Raw genomic sequence first — 21987 nt, forward strand, 5'->3', positions numbered from 1 at the left:
GAGGCGGCGGACGGGCCCACGAGCCGGTTTGGGCTCGGAGCGCGGCCGGAGAGGCGGGCAGAAGAAGGGAAAGAAAGAACGTAGAGGGGGATGCACAGAGGGACGGTGTGGCTTTCACAGGGAGGTTAGCGCCGCTTAGCCGCGGCGGGCTGGCGGCGGCAGCGAGGCGGACGCGGTGTCAGGACCGGAGCGCGGGGGATGGGCCGCGGTGAGCGTGAGGCCCGGTGTCAGGCAGAGGGGGGCCCCGGTCCCTTCCGATTCGTCAGGCAGAGGGTGGGGGCCCCGGCTCAGCGGGAGGGTGGGGCGTGGGCCCCCCTCGTCCCGTCACCCGTCTGGGTGAGCCGTCGGCGGGGGGATGTGAAGTGACAGTGCGCTTATGCACGTCCCTCCCCCCCTCCCCCCCCGCCCTCGCCCTGCCTCCTTTTCCCTCTCCCTTCCACCGCGACCGCGCCGGTGTGTGGCGTCACCGCCGCCCCGGACGCACCCCCAGACGCGGCGGTAAGCAGACGGGCCCCTGGGCTGGGCTGGGCTGGGCTGGGCTGGGCTGGGCTGGGCTGGGCTGGGCTCGGCTCGGCTCGGCTCGCGTGGTCAGAGACGCCGCTGCTCCTGATCGTAAACGCGCTGAACTCCTGCCTATCGGCGGGTTTACATGGACAGGAAACACCTGCTGGAAACAAAGGCAACGGCACACACTGCTCCAGCCCTGTCAGCGTGTACAGGCCCTCACACAGCATGGAGCTCCAGCAGAACCGCTCCCTTCATACACGCTGAAGTAGAGATTGAAGTGACTTCGTTTGGGCGGTGCAGCGGTAGTGGGCTGGAGACCTGTGGGGAGATAAACAGCCTTTTGGGAAGAGATCTGGCCCGTGTTGTGGTGGGACAGAGAAAGGGGGGGGGGAGGTTGTGGGTCCTGTTTAATTGCTTAATTATCTTAATAATCGGTTATTGAGGGGCGCTACAACGCTCCGAAAACTGTGTGTGCGCATGCATGCGTACATGACATGCATGCCTGCATGCGTATTGGTGTGTATGTGTGTGTGTGTGTGTCTCTACATGTAAAAGCCTGAAATAAGCACTCAAACTACAGTCCCAGCCTCAAACAACATATTTAACAATATGCCTTTTCAGGAATTGTTGATTAGTTGACTCAAGACAAAACAGAGAAATTACTTTGGAAATAGATATTGGAAATAGAAACCAGAGAAAAATCATTGTGATTTTGTGGCAAGCGTGGAGAGCTTTACCAGCATGCTATTAAAAAGCTGGTCTCTGTCCGTGTGGACTAAGAGGTTAAGTCTTACTTATAGTACATGCTCTACTCAACGTCTGATCCAGACCCCCCCCCCATGCTCGTAAAAAAACAGAGGCCTGCCAGTTAATCCATATTTTTACATGTAAAACCAGGAAATGCTTTCATCCAACGAGTCCTGCTGGCACAATCTGTTAACAGATGAGTTTTGCTTCTTTCTTTTTCCTTTCTTTTCTTTCCCCTTCCTGCAGGGGTGGAAAGATGGTCGGATTGTAAATTTATGCAACTGATCACAGTTATTAAATGACTGAATCTGCAAAAGCAGGAATCAACCCCCTCATTACCACGGCCCGGAATGAATGTTAAATGTCAAGGAGTTAGCCTCGCGCCGCGGGAGGCTCGGCACAAACAGAGATGCAGAAAATATCAGCCCTCTCTCTCTCTCTCCCGCGTCCCTCTCCCCTCTCGCACAGGCGTGCGCGCTACGCTCTCACTGAGGTCTAAATATAAAGGAGCACTTTTTTACCAGAGAGTGATGACGGTGGCTTCCTGGTGCAATACCGTGCCTAGATATTTTGGATTTATGTTTATGGATTTTTTTTTTTTTGCATTTTCCTGCAAACAAATCTGATCTTTGTGTGTGTGTTTGTGTCCATCTGGACAAGGAGCATACGTGCTAAGGTTTCACTGTTTGGACAGTGCGGTTCTAAATCCCTGGTGAGGACACGCTAATTTCATAGGTTAAATAACACACTGTGTTCAGTTTAGTGGCTAAATAACACACCGTGTTCAGTTGTGTGGCTAAATAACACACCGTGTTCAGTTCTGTGGTTATATCCTAGCCATTAAAATTGAGAGAAAAGGACACAGGTGCTGCGTCTTGACGTGATAGAAAATGACAGTGACAAACGCTGGCTTTAAGGAATTCAGGGCGTCCTGCTATCACTTGCCAGCAATCTCACTTACTTGGAGCCGCAGTTTTAGAGCACAGATGGTTATTGAAGTCAAGTCTCCTTTAAAGCATCACAACACAAATATGTATGCCTGATGGAAAAATCCCCTTAATATGAAATACGCCCCCCCCCCCCCCAGTTTTATGTGTGAGACCGTTGCTGACTGATCAGAAAATGAGAGTGAGCTGTGAAATAATGTTGAACCCCAATGCTTAATAGTCTGGAGTGTTTAGTCTATGGAGGCAGGGCAGGTCATGTGCGGTTTTAAAGTGTGTGCACGCGTATACATGCATTCACAAACATACAAGTGCAGGCGTGCACACATTTCACATAGAGGAACACATTCACGTAATAAGTGCACTAATGCCCTTAAACATATGTGCGCACACAAACAAGCGGATAATTCCACACAAACAAAAGAATTTGCATGTGCGCACGCACACACACACACACACACACACACACACACACAGGGGTGATATACCGCAATTTGTCTTTAGTCACTGCAGTGTAGTCACTGGACTGCAGCTAATATGGTTGATAATATTGTTGATTGTTTTCCATCTTATTGAAAAAGCCAGTCTGCTTTCATTATCGCCGGTCTGTGTGAGACCAGTCACACTGGGGTGACAGTTATGGCCGTCTTCTGTGCCACGCACAGCTTCTCGCTCACAGACGACAATATCGCCTGAAAAATTCATCTGCTCTGAATGCAATTTTTACACAGCTTTTAATTTCTAAATAATAAAGAGTATTGTTCCTGCAAGAGCGAGCCAATAAGTCATTGCACTGGGGATTAAGTAGCTGAAAGTCAAACGAAGCATCGTTTGTATGAGAAGCAGTTTGGAGTTTTTGCATTTGTATGTACATGTGTGAATGCTTTTCTTGGGTGTTACCAACACAAACCCTCTGTTTACATTAATGGATTGTAGTTAAAAGTAACACAGAGCACAGCTTGACCTTACTCTTATCCATAACATGTCTCCTTATAGCTTAAACTAGAAGTTATTGGGGAAAAGGCTGCTGTGTTTGACGGGACCCAGGGGAAATGTTTTGGTACGTTAACCCGGCACAGCAAATGGATGGCCTCTAATCTGACACTTAAGCTTTTTTTAAAATTTATTTTGTCATTTATTTTATTTTTGTGTATTGATTTTTTGGTAGCCTGTCGTGTACAGTGTAGCTGGGTTGTTGCAGTCGCGTCGTTGTGAGTGAACACGCGCACCGTGGTGGTCAGGTGCGAACGCTCCTGCTCTCTGAACTCCCTTTGGTATGGAGGGGCTCGCCGGCAGGGCCTGGGTGTGCTGGGTGAAGACTATTGTTGAAGAGGAGCGGGCTGCCCCGGAGGTGACTCTCTACCCTCGTAATTGCCGCGTTCCCCCGGCAAAGCTGTCCCGCTCTGCCCAAAACCCCCCTGCCCCCCCCCCCCCCCCCCCGTTTCTCCTCGCTCTTACGATCCGTTCTAGTGCCTGCGAGCAAAAAAAATGATATTCAACCGTTTGGCTGCCCCCGAAGAATCTGTGCGGGATTTGATAGCCGCCCTTCTTAGTATGCGCAGTCAGTTCAGATCTATGTTGAGACTGTTTATTCTGAGGCGCAGTTCTCCCATTAGTTTGTTGCCTCTGCTGTAATTATTAAAAGCATCGTTCTGAATCACCGCGTCAGACTAAGATGGACGTCTTCTCTGGAAGTGTCCACTGCTTGAGAGCGAACGGCAAAAATGTAAATGTTGATTTTGGTGTTCTCAGCGTTGTATTGAAATTAATATTAATATGGTACCACTGCGATTTGGATTTCGCTATTGCGAATTTAGTATATTAAGCCTTACGTAGCACGTCCATGCTGTAGGTAAGCATAGTTATGCTTTTCACAATTATGGGGGAAAATATTAGGTGGTGTCCAATTATAATACAAGCGGTGAAGCCGATTCTGTATCGTGCACTTCGTAGCTCATGCGTGTTGTTTTCGCAGGGACGTACGGTTAGCGACAGAGGCCTTTAAGCAAACAGAAACTTAAGGTTCGTTTAATTCTTTTTTTCCGCGAAGGAAACGTAGCCTTCACCCCCTTCCCCCCCAGCCTGCGAGACGCGTACGCAAGGGGAGCTCATCTTTGTTCAACTTTGAGGGTTTCTGAAGGCTCCCTGTATCCACAGGGCGTAATGGAGAGGGAGAAGTATCCTCGCAACGCGGCCGACACCTCCAGTCGACGGCGCGCAATGTAAATACGCTGTCAGACACCCTTCAAGTGAATGGCATAAGGAGGTGATTAGCGCCGTGCTCAATAGTGTTTATGCATAATCTTACAGTTCGACGGCACTCCGCCGCCGCTGCGTTATTGTCAGCATTTCAAAACCTGTTATATTTCTTAATCCGCCGACGCTCACTTTGTCATTACAAATTTCATAAATGGTCAGCTATCGTGACGTACCTGCGTACATTGCTTCGGTTTTTTCTTTTTCCTCAACGTTTGTGATTTTAATGGATTCCTGTTTTTTTTTTTTTTGGGAGGTGTGGGAACGGGAGTGGGAGGTTATACTACAGAAGATTAGACTCGCCCACCCCGATGCGGACGAGTGGACATTCGAACCTTGAGAGTGACGAAATAGAATGTGGCTGTGAATCAATGAGATACGCTAAACATACTTTTTGTTATAAAAATAACTGAATTTCAATTACTGAATAAATGCAATATTGAATTTCATGTTGTAAAAATATGCACTATATATATATATATATATATATATATATATATATATATATATATATATATATATATATAATTATTATTATTATTTTTTTTTCTCTATGTGGTGTAGCACCTACAAGGCTACTTTACTAATGCAATTATTGAAACGGCCATGTGTGTTTCAACTGCCCAAACTAAAGCTTCTTGAAGATCATTAACGTCTTTCAACTGTCCAATATAAATAACATCTATTTGTAAAAAATATATATATATTTATGTAAAGAGTTTAGCAATGAATACACTTGTGAGGCTGCATGCTTGACAGGCCTGGAGAATTTGAGCAATCTGAGGAAAGTTTGTACTTGCTAATTGTGGATGTGTCCCTTTTAAATATGCAATAACATCTGAACCCCTTCCACCCCTGCCCCATCGAACCCCATCAGCAGAGGTTGTCACCCCCCTCCCCCCCCCCGATTCTCGTTCTCTCTGCCGCAATGGTTATTCTAATCCATCTCAATACGTTTTCATGGTCCCTGCCTGAGCAGATATGGTCAGTGACAAGGGTTAGAGTAGTCTTATGGAACGTTTACTTGTAGCCTCAGAGAGTGGGCCCCATTCATCAGACGCGCGGGTCGATGGCTCCGCGCGGGGATCGATGCGAGGCCTGGACAATCCCTCTCTCCCGCCAGTAATGCGCTCGCCCCCCACGGGCCCGCCACACATTCACACACACATTCCCGGCCTCCCCACCAATTCGTCTGTGCATGTCAAATTGCAATAATTAAGCATTATTGATCTTAAATTCAATTAACTTCATTAACGCGGGTCATGATAGTGGTGAGTTAAAGGGAGGAGAGATGGGGACGGGACTTTGTTGGGAAGGAGGAATGGGCGAGGTGGTATTTTACATTCTTCAGACTTTCCGTGAGATTGTCAGCTTAAGGCTACAAACCATTTTCTCTCTAATGATAACACATTGCAGTCACTTGCATATTAGTGAGTGATATCCTAAATTATAAATGGGTGGTTTGATGCTATATATAGCGGGTTTAATTATGTCCAACCCCCCCTTTTTTCCATTTGTCAGACACCCAAATGCTAGAGAAGGCAGAAGATTGGGACACCTGTGTCTTCTCCAAATTCAGCGCTCTGTCATATGTGCAAAAACTAGACAGACTATCTTTTAAAGGTCATCTCATTATCATTATGAGAAAGTTTGTTTTAGGATGGTGTGAGAAGAGTGCTTAAACTAAACACACTGATTCTCATGCTAATATCCAGGTCCTTGTTGCTATGATTTTTTTGTCAGGCAATAATATATTTATACAGGACAGATGCATTAGAACGTATGGCATGGTTTTGTCTGGGCTGTCCATCACTTTTTTTTCTACCAATCTGCATGAGCCTTAGGTAGAGTTTTGTTAAGTGGTACTGTGCTGTATACCAGTCTACCAGGGCTTTAGGCTAAAATGCCATTCTCTAGACGAGACCGTGAGAAAATGTGAATTGCACAAAAAAACCACAGACACTTATTATGCTAACATGAGAAGGAGGCTTCAGACTTAATGTAGCAGTTATGTTTTCATAGCTTTCCACAGGGCTTGTCAGAGTAAGCTTCCGATTTTAAGTACAGGGCTCAAGTAGAAAATTTTCATGTTGAACATGTTTTTAAAGTGCACTGTGTAACTAACAGTTATTAGTAGCCTATTTACTACGGGTATGTGTCAGACTAACCATATTAACTTATATAGAATATAAATTGTGTATGTTAAACGGCTTAAGAAAAGCAGACAAGTTCTGTTACACTGTTGGGTTAAGGTGAGATCTTTTAGCAGATCGATCGTTGTATGTTGGACTGAAGTTTCAGTAGACAGCTTTGCAGGAATCGGAAGCAGGAAAAAACATTTCAAACATCCCTTTTGATTTAGGCTTCTTCTCTCCATGATTGCATTGTCTTTGTGCTAAAAGTACATCTGTTATAGTTTTTAATAAGCGCGTTACACACAAAGCATAAGCTTTCGTCACCAAATCCCTGGTGAAGTTTTGGATCTTTCAGGTATCCAAGCATTTGTCCTCTTATTTAAGCACATGAATATTGAGCCTGATATCTGAATAAAACTCAAGTTATTAAAGCAGAACAGATCCTCGTGCTACAGTACAATTTGTGGTTTATGTTCCATTTTAAACAAATATGCTCGTGCTACAGAATTAGACTCTTGATTCTAGCAAATTCTTGCATTCTCACAATACCTTAAAAGGATTATTCTTACTACTAATATATTAGTGGTGCATCATTTATACTGCATCACATTTTTAAATTATTATTTTTCAAATCTGATGGAGAAAGACTAAACACAAATGTTTTTCATCGGCTGATAAAGACTTCAACTGTCTGTCAAAATTTATATGAGATTGGGGGAGGAGAAATGGTCCATAAAAAAGGGTATGTTTGTACTCCTAAATATTCTTTTTTTCATTATTGAATTTTTGAAATTCTTCAAACACTGGTTTTGTGTGTAGTAGCTGTTAGCCAATTAAAGTATCAGTCAAAGAGAAGTGTTTGTTTATACAGTAAGTTTTAGAAGCTCTGTTTTGCGTGTGCTCTCCAGAACATATTAATATCAAATGATCTGCACTCTCAGATGTCTGTTACATTAGGGGGTTATTCTCATTTCCCTTTTTCATTTTCTTTTTTTCATACACCAGCCTTTCTAATTAACTGCACACCTGCGTGGCTTGACCAGAGTCTGTAGAAAAGCGGGTTTGAAAACTCAATATTGTTCCCAGCAAGAACATCATGTCTATGGTCAGCTTTGGGCAGGGTGGCCTGGCCCGCTTCCAGCAGCACCACCTTGCATGAGCGTCCCCACATTTCCAGCATTCTGGGGTCTCTCCAAACATACTTTCTTCCCCCTCTCTCTTTCTCCCCTCCCTCCCTCCCTCTCTCTCTCTCTCTCTCTATCTCTCCCCGTCCCTCTCTCTGTCCCTTTATCCCCCTTTCTCCCCCCTCTCGCTTCCTCTCTCTCTCTCTCTGTCTCTCTCCCTTTCCCCCCTCTCCCTCCTTCTCTCATGTCTTCTTCCCTGACCATGTGACTGTTTTTTCAGTCCCAGCAGCAGGCTGCAGCCTGAGGGCTGAAGGCCAGATTGGGAGGTTTGTCTGTCTGAGCCCCGAACCGAATTCATACAAACGTACCCATGGCAGGAGGTGCCATGTCTCTTCAAGTTCAGGGCAAGGTCGGTCTCCAGGAGATCTATTCACACATTGGGAGAGGGGAAAGGACCCCAAATGTGCCACAGTCATTTCAGAATCACCGAGGTCACGTTTTACACTCACCCTAGCCAAGGCAGTACATTACATTAGATTCACTTTTGAAGATATGCTGAATGTACAAACCCCTTCCTTCTGTTTTTACCACCTGGCTAAGTTGTGCTTGTATTTTGAAGCGGTTGATGACACTAATAGTGGTTGCATTGATAAAATCCAGTAGACCTTTTTTTAGTGTGTGTAGTTATGTTTATGTTTATGCGGGGATTGTGTTTTGGGGGTGTTAGCACCCAAAGTTGGCCTCGGTGTGTGCATGGTCAAGTTCTGCCGCTTCCTTGGCGAGACCATTGTTCTCTTAAACAGCTGTCGTTCTGCTTGATTTGGAGCAGATGGCAGACAGTGTGCGCAAGCGCTCGCGTGTGTGTGCATGTATCTGTGTGTGTGAGTGTGTGTGCGCGCGCACTGAGACACCCATGTGATCAGAGCAGCCTCTGGAGATAGGCATGATAATGGGCAGCATGATTAGGCTAAATCTCCAAATAGTCTAAACAACAAAAAGGAAGGCCCAGTTTCTGGGAGAAGGTTCTTCCTCTCTCTTCTGTTCTGAATTTCTTTTCTGTGGTTGTTGTGAATAATAATAGTAAAGCATTAATTTCCATCATTGTAGAACATTTTAATTTCTCTCAGTTTCATGACATAGTGGACAACATTTTGTACATCAGTAGCCATAACAAATCAGTGTGTGAGACAGTGGCAAGTGTGCTGTCATTTGGGGAAAGAACATGGAAAAACGATGGAACATTTTCTTGAAACTCTTGCTTTGTAAGAGAATCATAATTTGTAATAGAAATGCAAAATCTCCCATAAACAACGTCATATCAGTTTACAGGGATAGTACTTTTGAAAACCGGGTTTCCAAAAAAAAGAAAGAAAAAGCTTTTTCATGCAACCATTTCATAATTTCATACTACTTTCAGCTTTTTAAAAAAAAAACATTATGCATTTGTGCTGAAAATAGCTGTTTATTTTGCTTTCTCCTCGTCAGAAATACATTTTCCCGTGTGACAAATATTTGTAAGCGAACACATCAAATCAGGATGGTTTCAGCTTGAGCCTCAGATTAAACAGCGGGGAAGATGTACAGACAGGACTGGGAGAGAAGTGCCCGAAGGCACGCGTTTTATTGCAGCGCTGCTTTAGCTTCTGTGTTTTTATACGTCTGCGTCTCTGTCCACATCCCTGCCAACTGCAGCAAATGAGTAACCCCGTGATGACAGTGTCGTTTTTAGCTTCATTGCTGGTGTGGTCTTCAGAAACGGCAGGTTGGATGCGGATGGAGAAGGTCGTAAAGAGGCGGGTTCAGTGGGATTTGAAATTTTCAGTTGATGGCAGAAAAGAATATCTCCAAAACGGGTTCAGAGTTTAGGTGGCACTCACAAGGTTGAGTTGAATGGTGGTGAGAACATAGTTGTGCCCGGGGTCCTAAGAGATTAGTATTATCCTTTCATTCTGTGATGCAAAGAAATTAGGTTATGAACATAATATTATGGCATAGGAATATTTTCTTAAGCAAACATATTTTCTTTATTTTCTTTGATGAATAAGTGTTTCTAGGAGTGTAATTGGCAAGGGAAAATATATGTATTTTTTGAAAAAAGTAAAGTTGTTGTAGAAGTTGTAGTTAAAAGAACAGGCAAGAAGAAGAACACAAATGGACAATGGTGTTTTATCTTTACAGTCAAATTGTTTATTGTTCACAGGACTTATTGCTCACGCCAAATTTATTTTCATAATTAATAAGTCTTCCTTATCATAGGGTATTTGTGAAATGTTAAAATGATTGCTTGAGCATATTTTTTACACAAAATAGGACTTGACATTGGAGGAAGGAGACAATAAATTTTTACTGTTACTAATCATAAAGCATGAGTGCCTAAAAGCTCTGTTAAACATTTTAAATCAAGCCAACCAGTGATTTATAATTATGCTAAATATTCCAAGATATTAGCACAACTATTATCACATTTGTTTTGTTTTTTCTGCTTTTATTTCTTTGTTAGCTTAACCTTTACCAATGATTCATGCTAGAAGCTGAAATTTACAGTTAACATCCTGGTGATTTAATTTTTAATTAAACAGGAAACTAATGAAAACATTTTTAGTCCTTAGGTGTAGTGCATTTCCCTTGCCTCATACCATCTTTTCATTTTCCTGAAGTGATAACCTGGGTCAGATGTCAATTTGAAGGCTATTCCCTAAACAGCAAATAATCACCTCCTGCCACCGATTCCTTCTGCAATTCATTTTGCATAAATTGAGGGAAATCAAATAAGTTGTCCAAATTTTTTGAATCTCTTATTATGTATATAACTGCGTGTCATTTGCGTAGATTGGCGGTCGAAATTTGTATATGTTCATTTGATTTGCCAAAAGAGGAGCCGCGGCTTGGTAATGAGCGAAAATGCATGCTTAATTTAAATGGTGAATGTGTCTGTTAGGAAATGCATTAGAGGCAGAAGAAGTGTAAGACATATTAATTGACAGACAGGAACTGCTGTCTCGGAGGTTGATACAAGTAATTTATTACTTTAGAAATGAATGCCACCTCCAGAATGTGCTTCATTAATTTCAAATTTAGTTTTAATTTCAAGCTGTTGCCCCTTGAGAAGAATAAGGTGGCAGATTATGTTTGAAGAGAGAGGATTTCTGCCTGCAATAAAGAAGCAAGGCAGGAACGAAACTTTATTTCACTTGGCAAATAACATGGAGGAGGGTGAGCTGTTAAAGGGGACCAGCAGATGATATGGAACAATTTGAGTGTGAATGTTTGTGTCTTAGAATTTTGGAGTTGGTCCTTTTCAGAATTTGGACACTGATGGTAGATATTTCTATCAGGGTCCCTTGTGGTGGTCTTGAGTACAGCATGGTAGCTGAGAGTGTTTCACCGATTCTCTGTCCTTTTGTTTTCAGCCTACGTTCCTGATGAGCTGCGGGAGGCTGCCCTGTTGGACGAGGATGTGGAAGCAGAGGACTCGGCAGTGGAGGAGGAACCCCCGGTCAAGTACATGTGCTCCGAGAAGGACTTCCTGATCAAAGATGGCCAGGGCTACCAGGGCTCCCCCACGGCCGAGTTCTCCAGCCACGAAATGGACAGCGAGTCGCACCTGAGCGAGTCCAGCGACCGCATGTCCGACTTCGAGAGCGCCTCCATCAAAAACGAGGAGGAGATGGCCAAAGAGCCCCTGACCACGGCCGTCGCCTGCGAGGACGCCCCCGTGGGGCCCGACAGCTTGGAGCAGATGAAGGCCATCTACACCAGCTTCCTGACCAACTCGTACTGGTCGTCCCTCAGCCTGAACCTCACGCAGCCGGCCGCCGAGAAGCCGCAGCGCAGCAGCAGCAGCAGCAGCAGCAGTAGCAGCAGCAGCTGCGGCAGCGGCAGCTACGACTGGCACCAGTCCGCCGTGGCCAAGACCCTGCAGCAGGTCTCCCAGAGCCGGCTCCACCCCGAGCCCAGCCTCTTCAGCACCGTCCAGCTGTACCGCCAGAGCACCAAACTGTACGGCTCCATCTTCAGCGGGGCCAGCAAGTTCCGCTGTAAGGACTGCAGCGCCGCCTATGACACCCTAGTGGAGCTGACGGTGCACATGAACGAGACCGGGCACTACCGCGACGATAACCACGAGACAGACAGCAACGGCACCAAGCGCTGGTCGAAACCGCGCAAGCGCTCCCTCTTGGAGATGGAGGGCAAGGAGGACGCTCAGAAAGTGCTCAAGTGCATGTACTGCGGCCACTCCTTTGAGTCTTTACAGGACCTCAGCGTACACATGATCAAGACCAAACACTACCAGAAAGTGCCTCTGAAGGAGCCTGTGACACCTGTGGCCGCCAAAATAATTTCGTCCGCGCGAAAGAGGGCCCCCATTGAGCTAGACCTTCCGAGCTCCCCAGACTCTTCAGCGGGGACCCCCAAACCCTCACTGACAGACCCCAATGACATCCTCCAGAAGGTCTCTAATCCCTACATCACTCCCAACAACCGCTACGGGCACCAGAACGGTGCCAGCTATGCCTGGCAGTTTGAGTCGCGGAAGTCCCAGATCCTCAAGTGCATGGAGTGCGGGAGCTCCCATGACACTTTGCAGGAGCTGACCGCTCACATGATGGTGACGGGCCACTTCATAAAGGTCACTAATTCGGCCATCAAGAAGGGGAAGCCTATCATAGAGTCCCCGCCTATGCCCATGCCGACCACTCCGGCTGAGGAGAAAGTGCAGTCTGTGCCGCTCGCCGCCACCGCGTTCTCTCCTCCACCTGTCGCGCCCCCACCCGCCAGCATCTCCCCCAAGCTGTGTGCGGAGATCAAGATTGAGGAAAAAGAGGAGGAGTGCACAAAGGACATTAGCTGCAAAGACAAGAAAGCATCTGATGAAGAAGAGGAGAAATTTGACATCTCCTCAAAATATCACTACTTGACCGAGGAGGACCTTGAGGAGAGCCCCAAAGGGGGGTTTGATATCCTGAAGTCCCTGGAGAACACTGTAACTTCAGCCATCAACAAAGCACAGAATGGCGCCCCCAGCTGGGGGGGTTACCCCAGCATCCACGCAGCATACCAGCTCCCCAACATAATGAAGCTCTCCCTGGGCTCAGGGAAGAATTCCCCACTGAAGTACATGTTTACAGGAGGAGAGGTCCTGTCCCCGACCAAAAGCCAGCCGCTTATCTCCCCTCCCAGCAGCCAGACCTCGCCTCTGCCCAAAAACAACTTCCATGCCATGGAAGAGCTTGTGAAGAAGGTTACGGAGAAAGTGGCTAAGGTGGAGGAGAAAATGAAGGAGCCTGAGGTGAAGGCCTCCCCACTGAGGCATGCAACGCCCTCCCCGTGCAGCAGCGAAGCTGGGGAGTCCATGAGAGGAGAGTCCCCCAAAGAGAGACACGCCAAAACCCCCGAGAGCAACGGAGGCAGCCACAAAGACGCTAACGGCGACGGCCATGCTAAGGAGGCGCTGGAGAACGGGACAGACTCTGCGAAACTCTCTGCCTCCGCTATGTGTGGCAGCACTGCCATTATCACCGACCACCCGCCCGAGCAGCCCTTCGTCAACCCGTTAAGTGCACTTCAGTCCGTCATGAATGTGCACCTGGGCAAGGCTGCCAAACCGGCGTTGCCAGCCCTGGACCCCATGAGCATGCTGTTCAAAATGAGCAACAGCCTGGCTGAGAAGGCTGCAGTCGCTGCCCCACCCGTGCAGACCAAAAAAACTGAGCATTTGGACCGCTATTTCTATCACGTCAACAATGACCAGCCGATAGATTTGACGAAAGGCAAGAGTGACAAAAGCTGCTCTTTGGGTTCAGCTCTCCTGTCATCCACGTCGACGTCGTCGTCTGCCTCTCCCTCATCTGCCGTGACAACGGCAAAGACATCCGCCGTCGTGTCGTTCATGTCAAATTCTCCACTGCGCGAGAACGCGCTGTCAGACATTTCCGACATGCTGAGGAACCTGACAGAGAGTCACACGTCAAAGTCGTCCACACCTACCAGCCTGTCGGAGAGGTCCGACGTGGAGGGGGCGACCTTGGACGAGCCGGAGGAGATCTCCCCGGCTCAAAAGCGCAAAGGCCGCCAGTCCAACTGGAACCCCCAGCACCTGCTGATCCTGCAGGCGCAGTTTGCTGCCAGCCTGCGGCAGACGTCCGAGGGGAAGTACATCATGTCAGACCTCAGCCCCCAAGAAAGGATGCACATCTCCCGGTTCACCGGTCTGTCCATGACCACCATCAGCCACTGGCTGGCCAATGTCAAGTATCAGCTGAGGAGGACAGGTGGGACCAAGTTCCTGAAAAATCTTGACTCTGGTCACCCCGTGTTCTTCTGCAATGACTGTGCCTCGCAGATCCGGACCCCCTCCACGTACATCAACCACCTGGAATCCCACCTGGGCTTCAGGTTGAGGGACCTGGCTAAGCTCTCCGGCGACCAGCTCAGCAGCCAGATTGCGCGGCATGCCAAGGGTCTGTCTGAGAAACTGCTCTCCGCCCCCTCCCCGTCACCTTCCCCGGAGGAGGAGATCAGCGGCGCCTCCTACCAGTGCAAGCTGTGCAACCGAACTTTTGCGAGCAAGCACGCCATCAAGCTTCACCTCAGCAAGACCCACGGGAAGTCTCCTGAGGATCACCTTCTTTTTGTTTGTGAAATGGAGAAGCAGTAGCATCTGGGACACACACTGTCTCTCTCACTCTCTCTCTCTCTCTGTCTGTCTCTCTCTTGCTCTCTCTGTCTCTCTTCTTTTGAGTGATGTTTTTAAAAAATACAAAAAGGAAGAAACGAACAAAAAAAAAAATCAAAGAAAAAAACTGCACAAAGATGCCATAAAACTACTGTTTAGTTTCGGCACATGTTGTTGGTTTATCTCCAGAGGAGACTTGCTCTGGCCCAAAACCTTTCCCCCTCCCCCACCCCACATTTTTTTTAAAGATATTTTCTTTCTAATTGTACAGTCTTTAATATAGAGGCGCTGCATAATCAGCTGTTGTTACTGGTGAAAAAATATGAAGGTAAAAAAATGAACATTTAAAATGAAGTGGTATGTGTTTGGAATTTGTGTAAATTGGATTTAGTTTCTTTGCATCCCTGAGATGCATTAAGCTGCATGCGTTAATGGACAATTTAGTTAAGCATTTAATAACTAAATCTGGTGCACTTTTCTTTTTTCCTTTTGTTAATGTGACCTAAGTGTGCTGGTATCAGCATCTAACATTTAACCCTCTGAGTACGTCAAAGCACTTCCACATTAAGCTCCCAAATCCAATATTAAGGGGAAATGTAGATGGGAATTGGCAAAATGTTCAAATATAAAAATGATACTCAAAAGACAACGTAAATGTTCAATCCAGTGTCCAATTCTTGTACAGGTGTATATGTTGCATAACATGTTTGAATCCAAAACTGCAGTCTTGATTTTAATTAATTCAGGGGCCTTTATAAATTCAGGTCTGTGTAAAAAATGTATATATAAAAATATATACCAGTTCCTGTCTAAATTATGCATCATTTTTATATTTTTAATTTAAGAGGAGTATGACTATACTGGTGCACAATATATGAAGACATTACTTAAATTGTTTTGCACAATAGTTTTATAAATATGTTATTTAATCAAATGATATAAATAGAAATTTTCACATAAAACTTATTTCCACCTCGTGCTCAAAGGGTTAAACCTCTAGTACAAAGCTGTACTGTATTTCTTGAACATTTAAAGAAAATTTGTACAAAAGATGTTACTTTATAAGGTTATGAGGCATTCCATGATGTACCCTCTTATTTATAAGCACTCTTGGTTGTCATTTCACATTGTAGAATGCCTTTTAGATTGGTAACTTTTTTTTGTTCTGTCTAATTGCTCTCCCGTAATTCTATACTGCAGCTATCTTTTATGGACATGAATTGTAACCATGGTTACCAGCACACTGATTGACAGTTCTCCTACATTTTTGGCAGTTAATTTGCAGAAGTAACTGACAGCTGACAGCGTATGAAAATCTATGTGTAAAATATTGGCATGTAAACAGCACAGACACTGTTATGCACTCTGTGCCCTGTTTTTTGTTGTTGACAATGAAGCACCCATTATATGACTTCATATAACCTTTTTTCTACAGCAGCATTAAAAGATGTTTTTTTGCAATAATTCCGCGTGTCAGGGCTCCCTGTTTTTTTTTTTTTGTCTGCGATGCGCCGTGGCTAATGAGCACATAGAAACGAAATTGCGTTCGGCGGATGCGGGTGACGGGCGTCAGACGAGCCTGAGCTGGGTGGCAGGGCCGTGGAGGCGTGGCTCGGGAAAATCAGCGCATTTGTGAGCGAAGGGCCGCTGCTTCAGGCTGCCCCGGGGCCTTTGGCATCCTCTGCATGCGCATGCGCAGGAGGCCGGGATGCAGGGGCCACCGCTCATAGACAGCAATAGAACTTGGCATCGTGCTCACGTATATGTGGTGCTTTATGGTGCGTATATGTATCGGTGGGCTTCAAGTGTTTGGGGCCCATAACGCTGACTGGAAAAAGGTGAGATACTGTGGCCATGCCCAAACAACAGCAGCCTTGATAGACTAATCCCTACACCATCAGCTAATCAGGAGAAGCTTCTCCGCATTCATGTTAGATTACGGTTGGCGACACCCATGAGAACATACTACATGCATTTTTACTAAATTGTGTGTGTGTGTGTTTGGGTGGGTGGGTGGGGGGTTGTTTTGGGAGCAACATTCCATGTGGGATTTGAATCCATAGCCCACTGGTTGTTGGTCCTTTGTACCCTTTCCCAAAATTGTCAAACCTGTAAAATCAAAGTGAAACTTATCTCTCACCCAAGCCCCACATTTTAAAAAACATTTTTAACATAGTGATATTGACCTTACACATGGCTCATCTAATGTAGATTGGATAATTATACATGAATGCAACAGATCGACCATAATTGTTTTGTAATTTTTTTAAATGTTAATTACATAGAAAATACATACATGATGTTCCCATTTCCTATACAAACCTGCCTTAATTGTAATATAAAAATACATAATCTAAGGTACCCAAATCCCCCTCCTTTAGACTGGATATACACAATAATTGCATAAACCTTGGCATTAGCTGTCTCATTTTCATGATTTTATTCATAGTACCCTAATTAGCCCTGACATCCATTTTGCGTGTTAAAATAAGACTTGTTTGGGCTTTATTGAAGATGACAACAATTCTGCATTGAAGAACTCCTGACTTTGAAGTTCAGTTTTACATGGATCAACAACTTAAAAATGTTCCAATCTGCAGAATAGCTTGGGGCTCTCCACAGTGTCTGGCTGATTGTCGGAAGGCTGAGAGGAGTGAAACAACATCAGGACGCTCTCGAAGTGGGAGGGAGGGAGAGAGGGAGTGCTTGTTTCCCCCCGCCCCTTAATGGTCTGTTTTCTTTGTTAAGTTGCTGAATATGTTCCTCGTCAGCCTTTGCCACCGCAACCTCCGTGCAGGTGGAACTTCATCCAAACTGACAAGGTGCTGTTGTGTCTGAAAATGGCAGCGGTGCAGCCCCTAAGTCTAGCGCTGTATTTAAAGCTCTCATTAGTCACAAAGACAATGCTCAGGAAATTTAACTGTAAGGAAGCCATTTTCCTTCCCTTTCACATCTAGGGGACGGGCATTGGGAGGGTTTATTAAGGCACAAAGCAGCCATGCAGGAGACAGTGTGTAGCAATCAGTTGCGGTCTCCCTGTCCTTATCACATTCTGTACAAGTCTTAAACAACTGATACTTTGTGCTCGAGTACTGCCAAGAGGACATGGTTTTCTTTTATGTCAAAATACCCACAATGCAGTTTGAGCATTCGTTGACATGTGGTTTTTAAAGGGCAAGCACAAATAGAGCTTTTGATTAAAATTACTAGCCACGGAAATGCAGAATCACGCAGAAACTGTGCACCACAATTATACATGTTTTTGTGAATATATTTGTAGCTGTAACCAAAGGTCTTTCCACAAATTCTGCTCAATACTGTGGAACCATTTTTGCACTTAATTGAATATGTTTCTCAAAAGGTCTGGTAGAGAATGGTCTACGTCACATCTGCGTTACAAGTGGTCAGGAAGCAGAGGTACGAGGTGTTGCGTGCGCACGGCCCTGAGGTGCAGTTAAAATGATTTTGCACAGAGCGGTGTTTACACCTGCTTTTGTGCGCACAGCGATGCAGCGTTTCTCCGGAACGCCACGGTGTGCGAATGTCAGCAGCAGCCCCGGACGCACGGCGAGCGCCGCCTGCACCTTTAAGCCGTTTAGAGCCGATCCTTTTGTGCCGAGCCGCGCCGAGCTTCAGATAGCTTTATTGGTGTAATGCTGCCACAATGGGCTCAAATTGATTCACACCGGCTCCGATGGCGCAATCCCTATGTTGTACGTTGAGGGGGGGGGGGGGGGGTGGCTTTGAGCTTGAAAGGATTTCTTCACCCCACCCTTTTTTATTTACATGCCGTATAATTTACATCCTGAGCAGCTCAACCTTGGGAGCAGTCCCATTAGACATGCTAATTGAAGGGGACCTGTAAATTTTCCGCAAAACTAATGTGAAAAATACTGGCATGCGTCTAAATCACAGGTGTGTCCCGATGACCCGCCTGTTACCCCGGCCGGGGGAGCCGGGCTTGTTAAGCAACACTGTAGATCTTCCAGCCGTCACGTTCACAAAGTATTTTAGAATAACATGTGTGATAAATGTGCAATTTCCCTAATTTATGGTGCCTTGATGTGCTCAGGGCTACATGCGAGATGAAAATCTTAAATGGGGCTTGAACAGCGCACTTCACAACAAGAAATCAATATGCCATGCAGCTTAGAGAACTATCTGCACCGGGTGAAAATCACAGCTGCAATTTCCTCTAAACAGTACAAATGCAGTTCCCTCCATTTCCAAGTAAAATGATTGTGCTCACTCACAAAATATAGTCCGTTGGTAGAGGAAAAAGGTTTGTGCGTATATCTGTTTGTGTGTTTTTGTTAATTAAATGTTGTTCCGTTCAGTTTGACCAAGAACCTCACTATTTTGTTATTTGTCTGATTTGATTTTCAACACACATCAGGTTTACACGTGGAACCTCTCTAAAATGATAGCGTGTAATGTTATATCAGTTTGGAGGACATTTTATATTTGATAATATAAATGTAGCATGCAATCCAACCATATGGTAATTATATGTGTTCATTTGTTAGATTTTTTTTTTTAATTTACGCTTTTTAATTATTTAAATTGTTTAAAATACAGCACGTTACCTAATAGTTACCCAGCAAGAATAATGCTAGATAACTATTAATATTCGCTGGTTACTGGTAAATGGAATACATCATGATGAAAAACAGATTCATTTTCTGAATGAATCTCCAGCAGAAAGAGACTGTAGCCTGATTGTACATTTACTCTTTCTCTCTCTCTCTCACACACACACACGCACACACACACTCACACAGAAAGAGAGGGAGAATGAGCAACACACAGGGCAGCATACATACAGAAGGTGTGTTATTTTATAGATGAAAACTTGCTCTCACTAAAAGCTCCTATGTCTTTGAAGTTTACAGAAACAAGGACCCCAGAGACAATCTGAAATTATGCAATTCAAATGCTTTTATGCCGAGAATGCAATTCACTCTAACAGCACTGCTGTTCAGATTCATAGTGGCAGCGGTGGATATGATAGTTCAACAAAGCACTGACACCAGGGGATAGAGAAACCAACCCAGCATAACACTGGCTTACAGGAGTAATGGGCAAACACTGAAATGTGAATTCTACCACAGAAAATGCACAGCTAACTAAGAAGGTGCAGATTAATATTAAGAGGAGTCACACATAAGGTTTGACCCACTGATTTTATAAAATATTTATATATCTCTGGATGGCACTATGAGATCTGCCATGCCAAAAGTACATTTTATAAAAAATTGGTGGGTATCACAAATTCTTGACCCCTGAGAAGAAGATATGATTCCTAGATATAAAAATGCATATTCATCAAACTCCCACTTAATACAGCTATGCCAAGTTTGGCTAACATTCTTCCTTTTAATTTAGCATTTCCCTCACAATTCTTGTTGGGAGGGCATGACACGGAGCCAATGGAGCCGCAGAGCTATCCCTGCTTTCCCTGTGATGGGATGGTAATGTGATGGTGGTCCTTGACTGTGTCCTGAACCAAAGATGGCCTGTCTCATTCTCACCATCAGGTTGTATTGGATTTGTGTTCACACACTTGTTCATTCTATTTAAGCAAACCTGTGATTCTGCTGGCTGGCACTACCCCATTTCCTCTCCATTCACCCTGTGCCCCAGAAACCGGACCCAGCAGGACCAGTGAGCTGCCCTTACCTTCCCCTCACATGGCTTCACTCTCATTGGGTGAGTTTACATGCACGCTGATACTCCTTTCTCACTTCCACTATGGCAATACTGTGATTATTGAAATGGTCATGTAAATGCCTTTAGCTGATTATATTTATTTATAAATATATATTTATATTTATAACCTGATTAAGGTTTCTGGATTTTTGCCCAATCTTTCGATTTTTGCATCTTACTCCAGTTTATTTTGGCTATTTGAAACTGCACATCTCGGGCACAAGCATGGCTGTGTACACCATTTCCACTGAGCATATGCTGATTATGGAAACATCTATGTAAATGCAGCTATTGGAGAAATTATAGTACTTATATCCATTATCAGGGTAATGGTGTGCATTTAAACATAGCCATTCAAATATTTACTTTGTAAAGGCTAAGATACACAGAAACCCAAGAGGTGCAGGCAAGTTGACCAGTTAGCATGCAAATACTAATTGATGCCTATGCCTCAGCATTGACATTGACAGGGCTTGAATTTAAGCACTTGAATGAAATATACTTAATAACAATTTTGTAAGTTGTCGGGAGTGGGGATTGAGCATGCTACGTTACGAAGAATGGTTAAATTATAATTTTTTTTGCAATTATTGGCATCCTGAATTCACTCTGCACTTACTCTTAACTTTGACTCACAATTAAATTTATCTAATGCTATATTTTTTAATGAACATTTTCACTGACAGTAATGAAAGAGAAAGGGAGAATTATATTTGCAAATTGAAGTTGCAAAATATAACTGTTGCTTGAAGGCCAACAAAGCAGTAATCTATTTGTGAATCAGCACATCATCTCTTTTTCAGAGATTATCTTTTCTGAAGGTGTTAAAAATCCATCGTTTTATGTTCAAAAGTGCTCAGTGCACATGAACTGAAAATTATTATATTTTCATAATAAAAATCATACAAAAGATTTCAAATTGAAATCTAAATTCATTCCAATAGCACTTTTAAAGCATTTCGAGGTGAAATTTTCTATGTCCCTACAGAGCATTGTATCTCTTGCAAATACCAGTGTATCTGAAGGAACAGATGGGAGGGAGTTTGCTTTTTATTCTCGCTTAGGTTTACCCACAGACGTCCCCACATGGACATGCAATTGAACAAAATTACACATTTTGCGGAGCATATGATTATACATTAAACAGGAGTCTTCACCAGTCTGAGAATGCTTAGAGAATTTGCATTTATACATTCACATGTTGTTGGACACATGCTCTATATTCATATCCACCCTCAAGGAACAGATATAGGCAATTGGTTCCTCATAAGTGCTAGTAGATCAGACTGACAGAACTACGTGGTATCTTATGTTTTGTAGATGACCAGCAGACAATCAAATAAGCTACTGCTAAACTATGTTTTTGTTGTAATCTTCCTCGTACACCAGTCTGATCTGCATTGATGGTAGATCAGAATTACCTCTACAGCATTGAATGGTTGGAATAATGAGCAATATGGGACACAGAGAGGGCTGTCAGTTTAGAAGGTGGCGATAAAAGCATTGATAAATCAATTTGAGACACGCGGATCTGTTAGAACCGTCCTTTAAAATGCTCATATAGGGTTAAGTTAAGTTCAGGTAGGATGTCTCTTTCATTGAACACTGTGGGAAAGCTTTCACCTCAGCGCTGAGTTGAGGCACTATGTCACGAGGTCAAAGGCCATGACGCTAAAGCACGGCGATAAGGGAAATGTCTTAGTACCATTTTAACTACCCCTTCAGCAGCCGTCCATCTTCCTCACCAAATGGCTGTTAGAGTTACACTAGTACAAGGGGTTAAACTGAAACCTCCTTGCTCACTAATAGAAAAACGTTATTATGAGGTCAGTTCTGTGACCTGACTGAATGAAAAGACTCGTGGGTTCTTTTAATACAGAGAGTGGAGA

General features: G+C 44.4%; 1 protein-coding gene across 2 annotated transcripts in view; it reads left to right on the forward strand.

The window, feature by feature from the left end:
• tshz3b (teashirt zinc finger homeobox 3b) overlaps nucleotides 1-15853 on the forward strand; it is a 41222-nt gene extending 25369 nt beyond the window's left edge. For both annotated transcript variants that reach the window (XM_064312504.1, XM_064312503.1), the window contains one exon: nucleotides 11124-15853. In XM_064312504.1, the coding sequence (XP_064168574.1) occupies nucleotides 11219-14371 (3153 nt within the window). In that variant the 5' untranslated portion in view covers nucleotides 11124-11218 and the 3' untranslated portion in view covers nucleotides 14372-15853. The remainder of the gene's footprint in view (nucleotides 1-11123) is intronic.
• The last annotated feature ends 6134 nt before the right edge of the window (nucleotides 15854-21987 follow it).

The sequence above is a fragment of the Anguilla rostrata genome, chromosome 16, assembly GCF_018555375.3.
Source record: "Anguilla rostrata isolate EN2019 chromosome 16, ASM1855537v3, whole genome shotgun sequence".
Classification (NCBI taxonomy): Eukaryota; Metazoa; Chordata; class Actinopteri; order Anguilliformes; family Anguillidae; genus Anguilla; species Anguilla rostrata.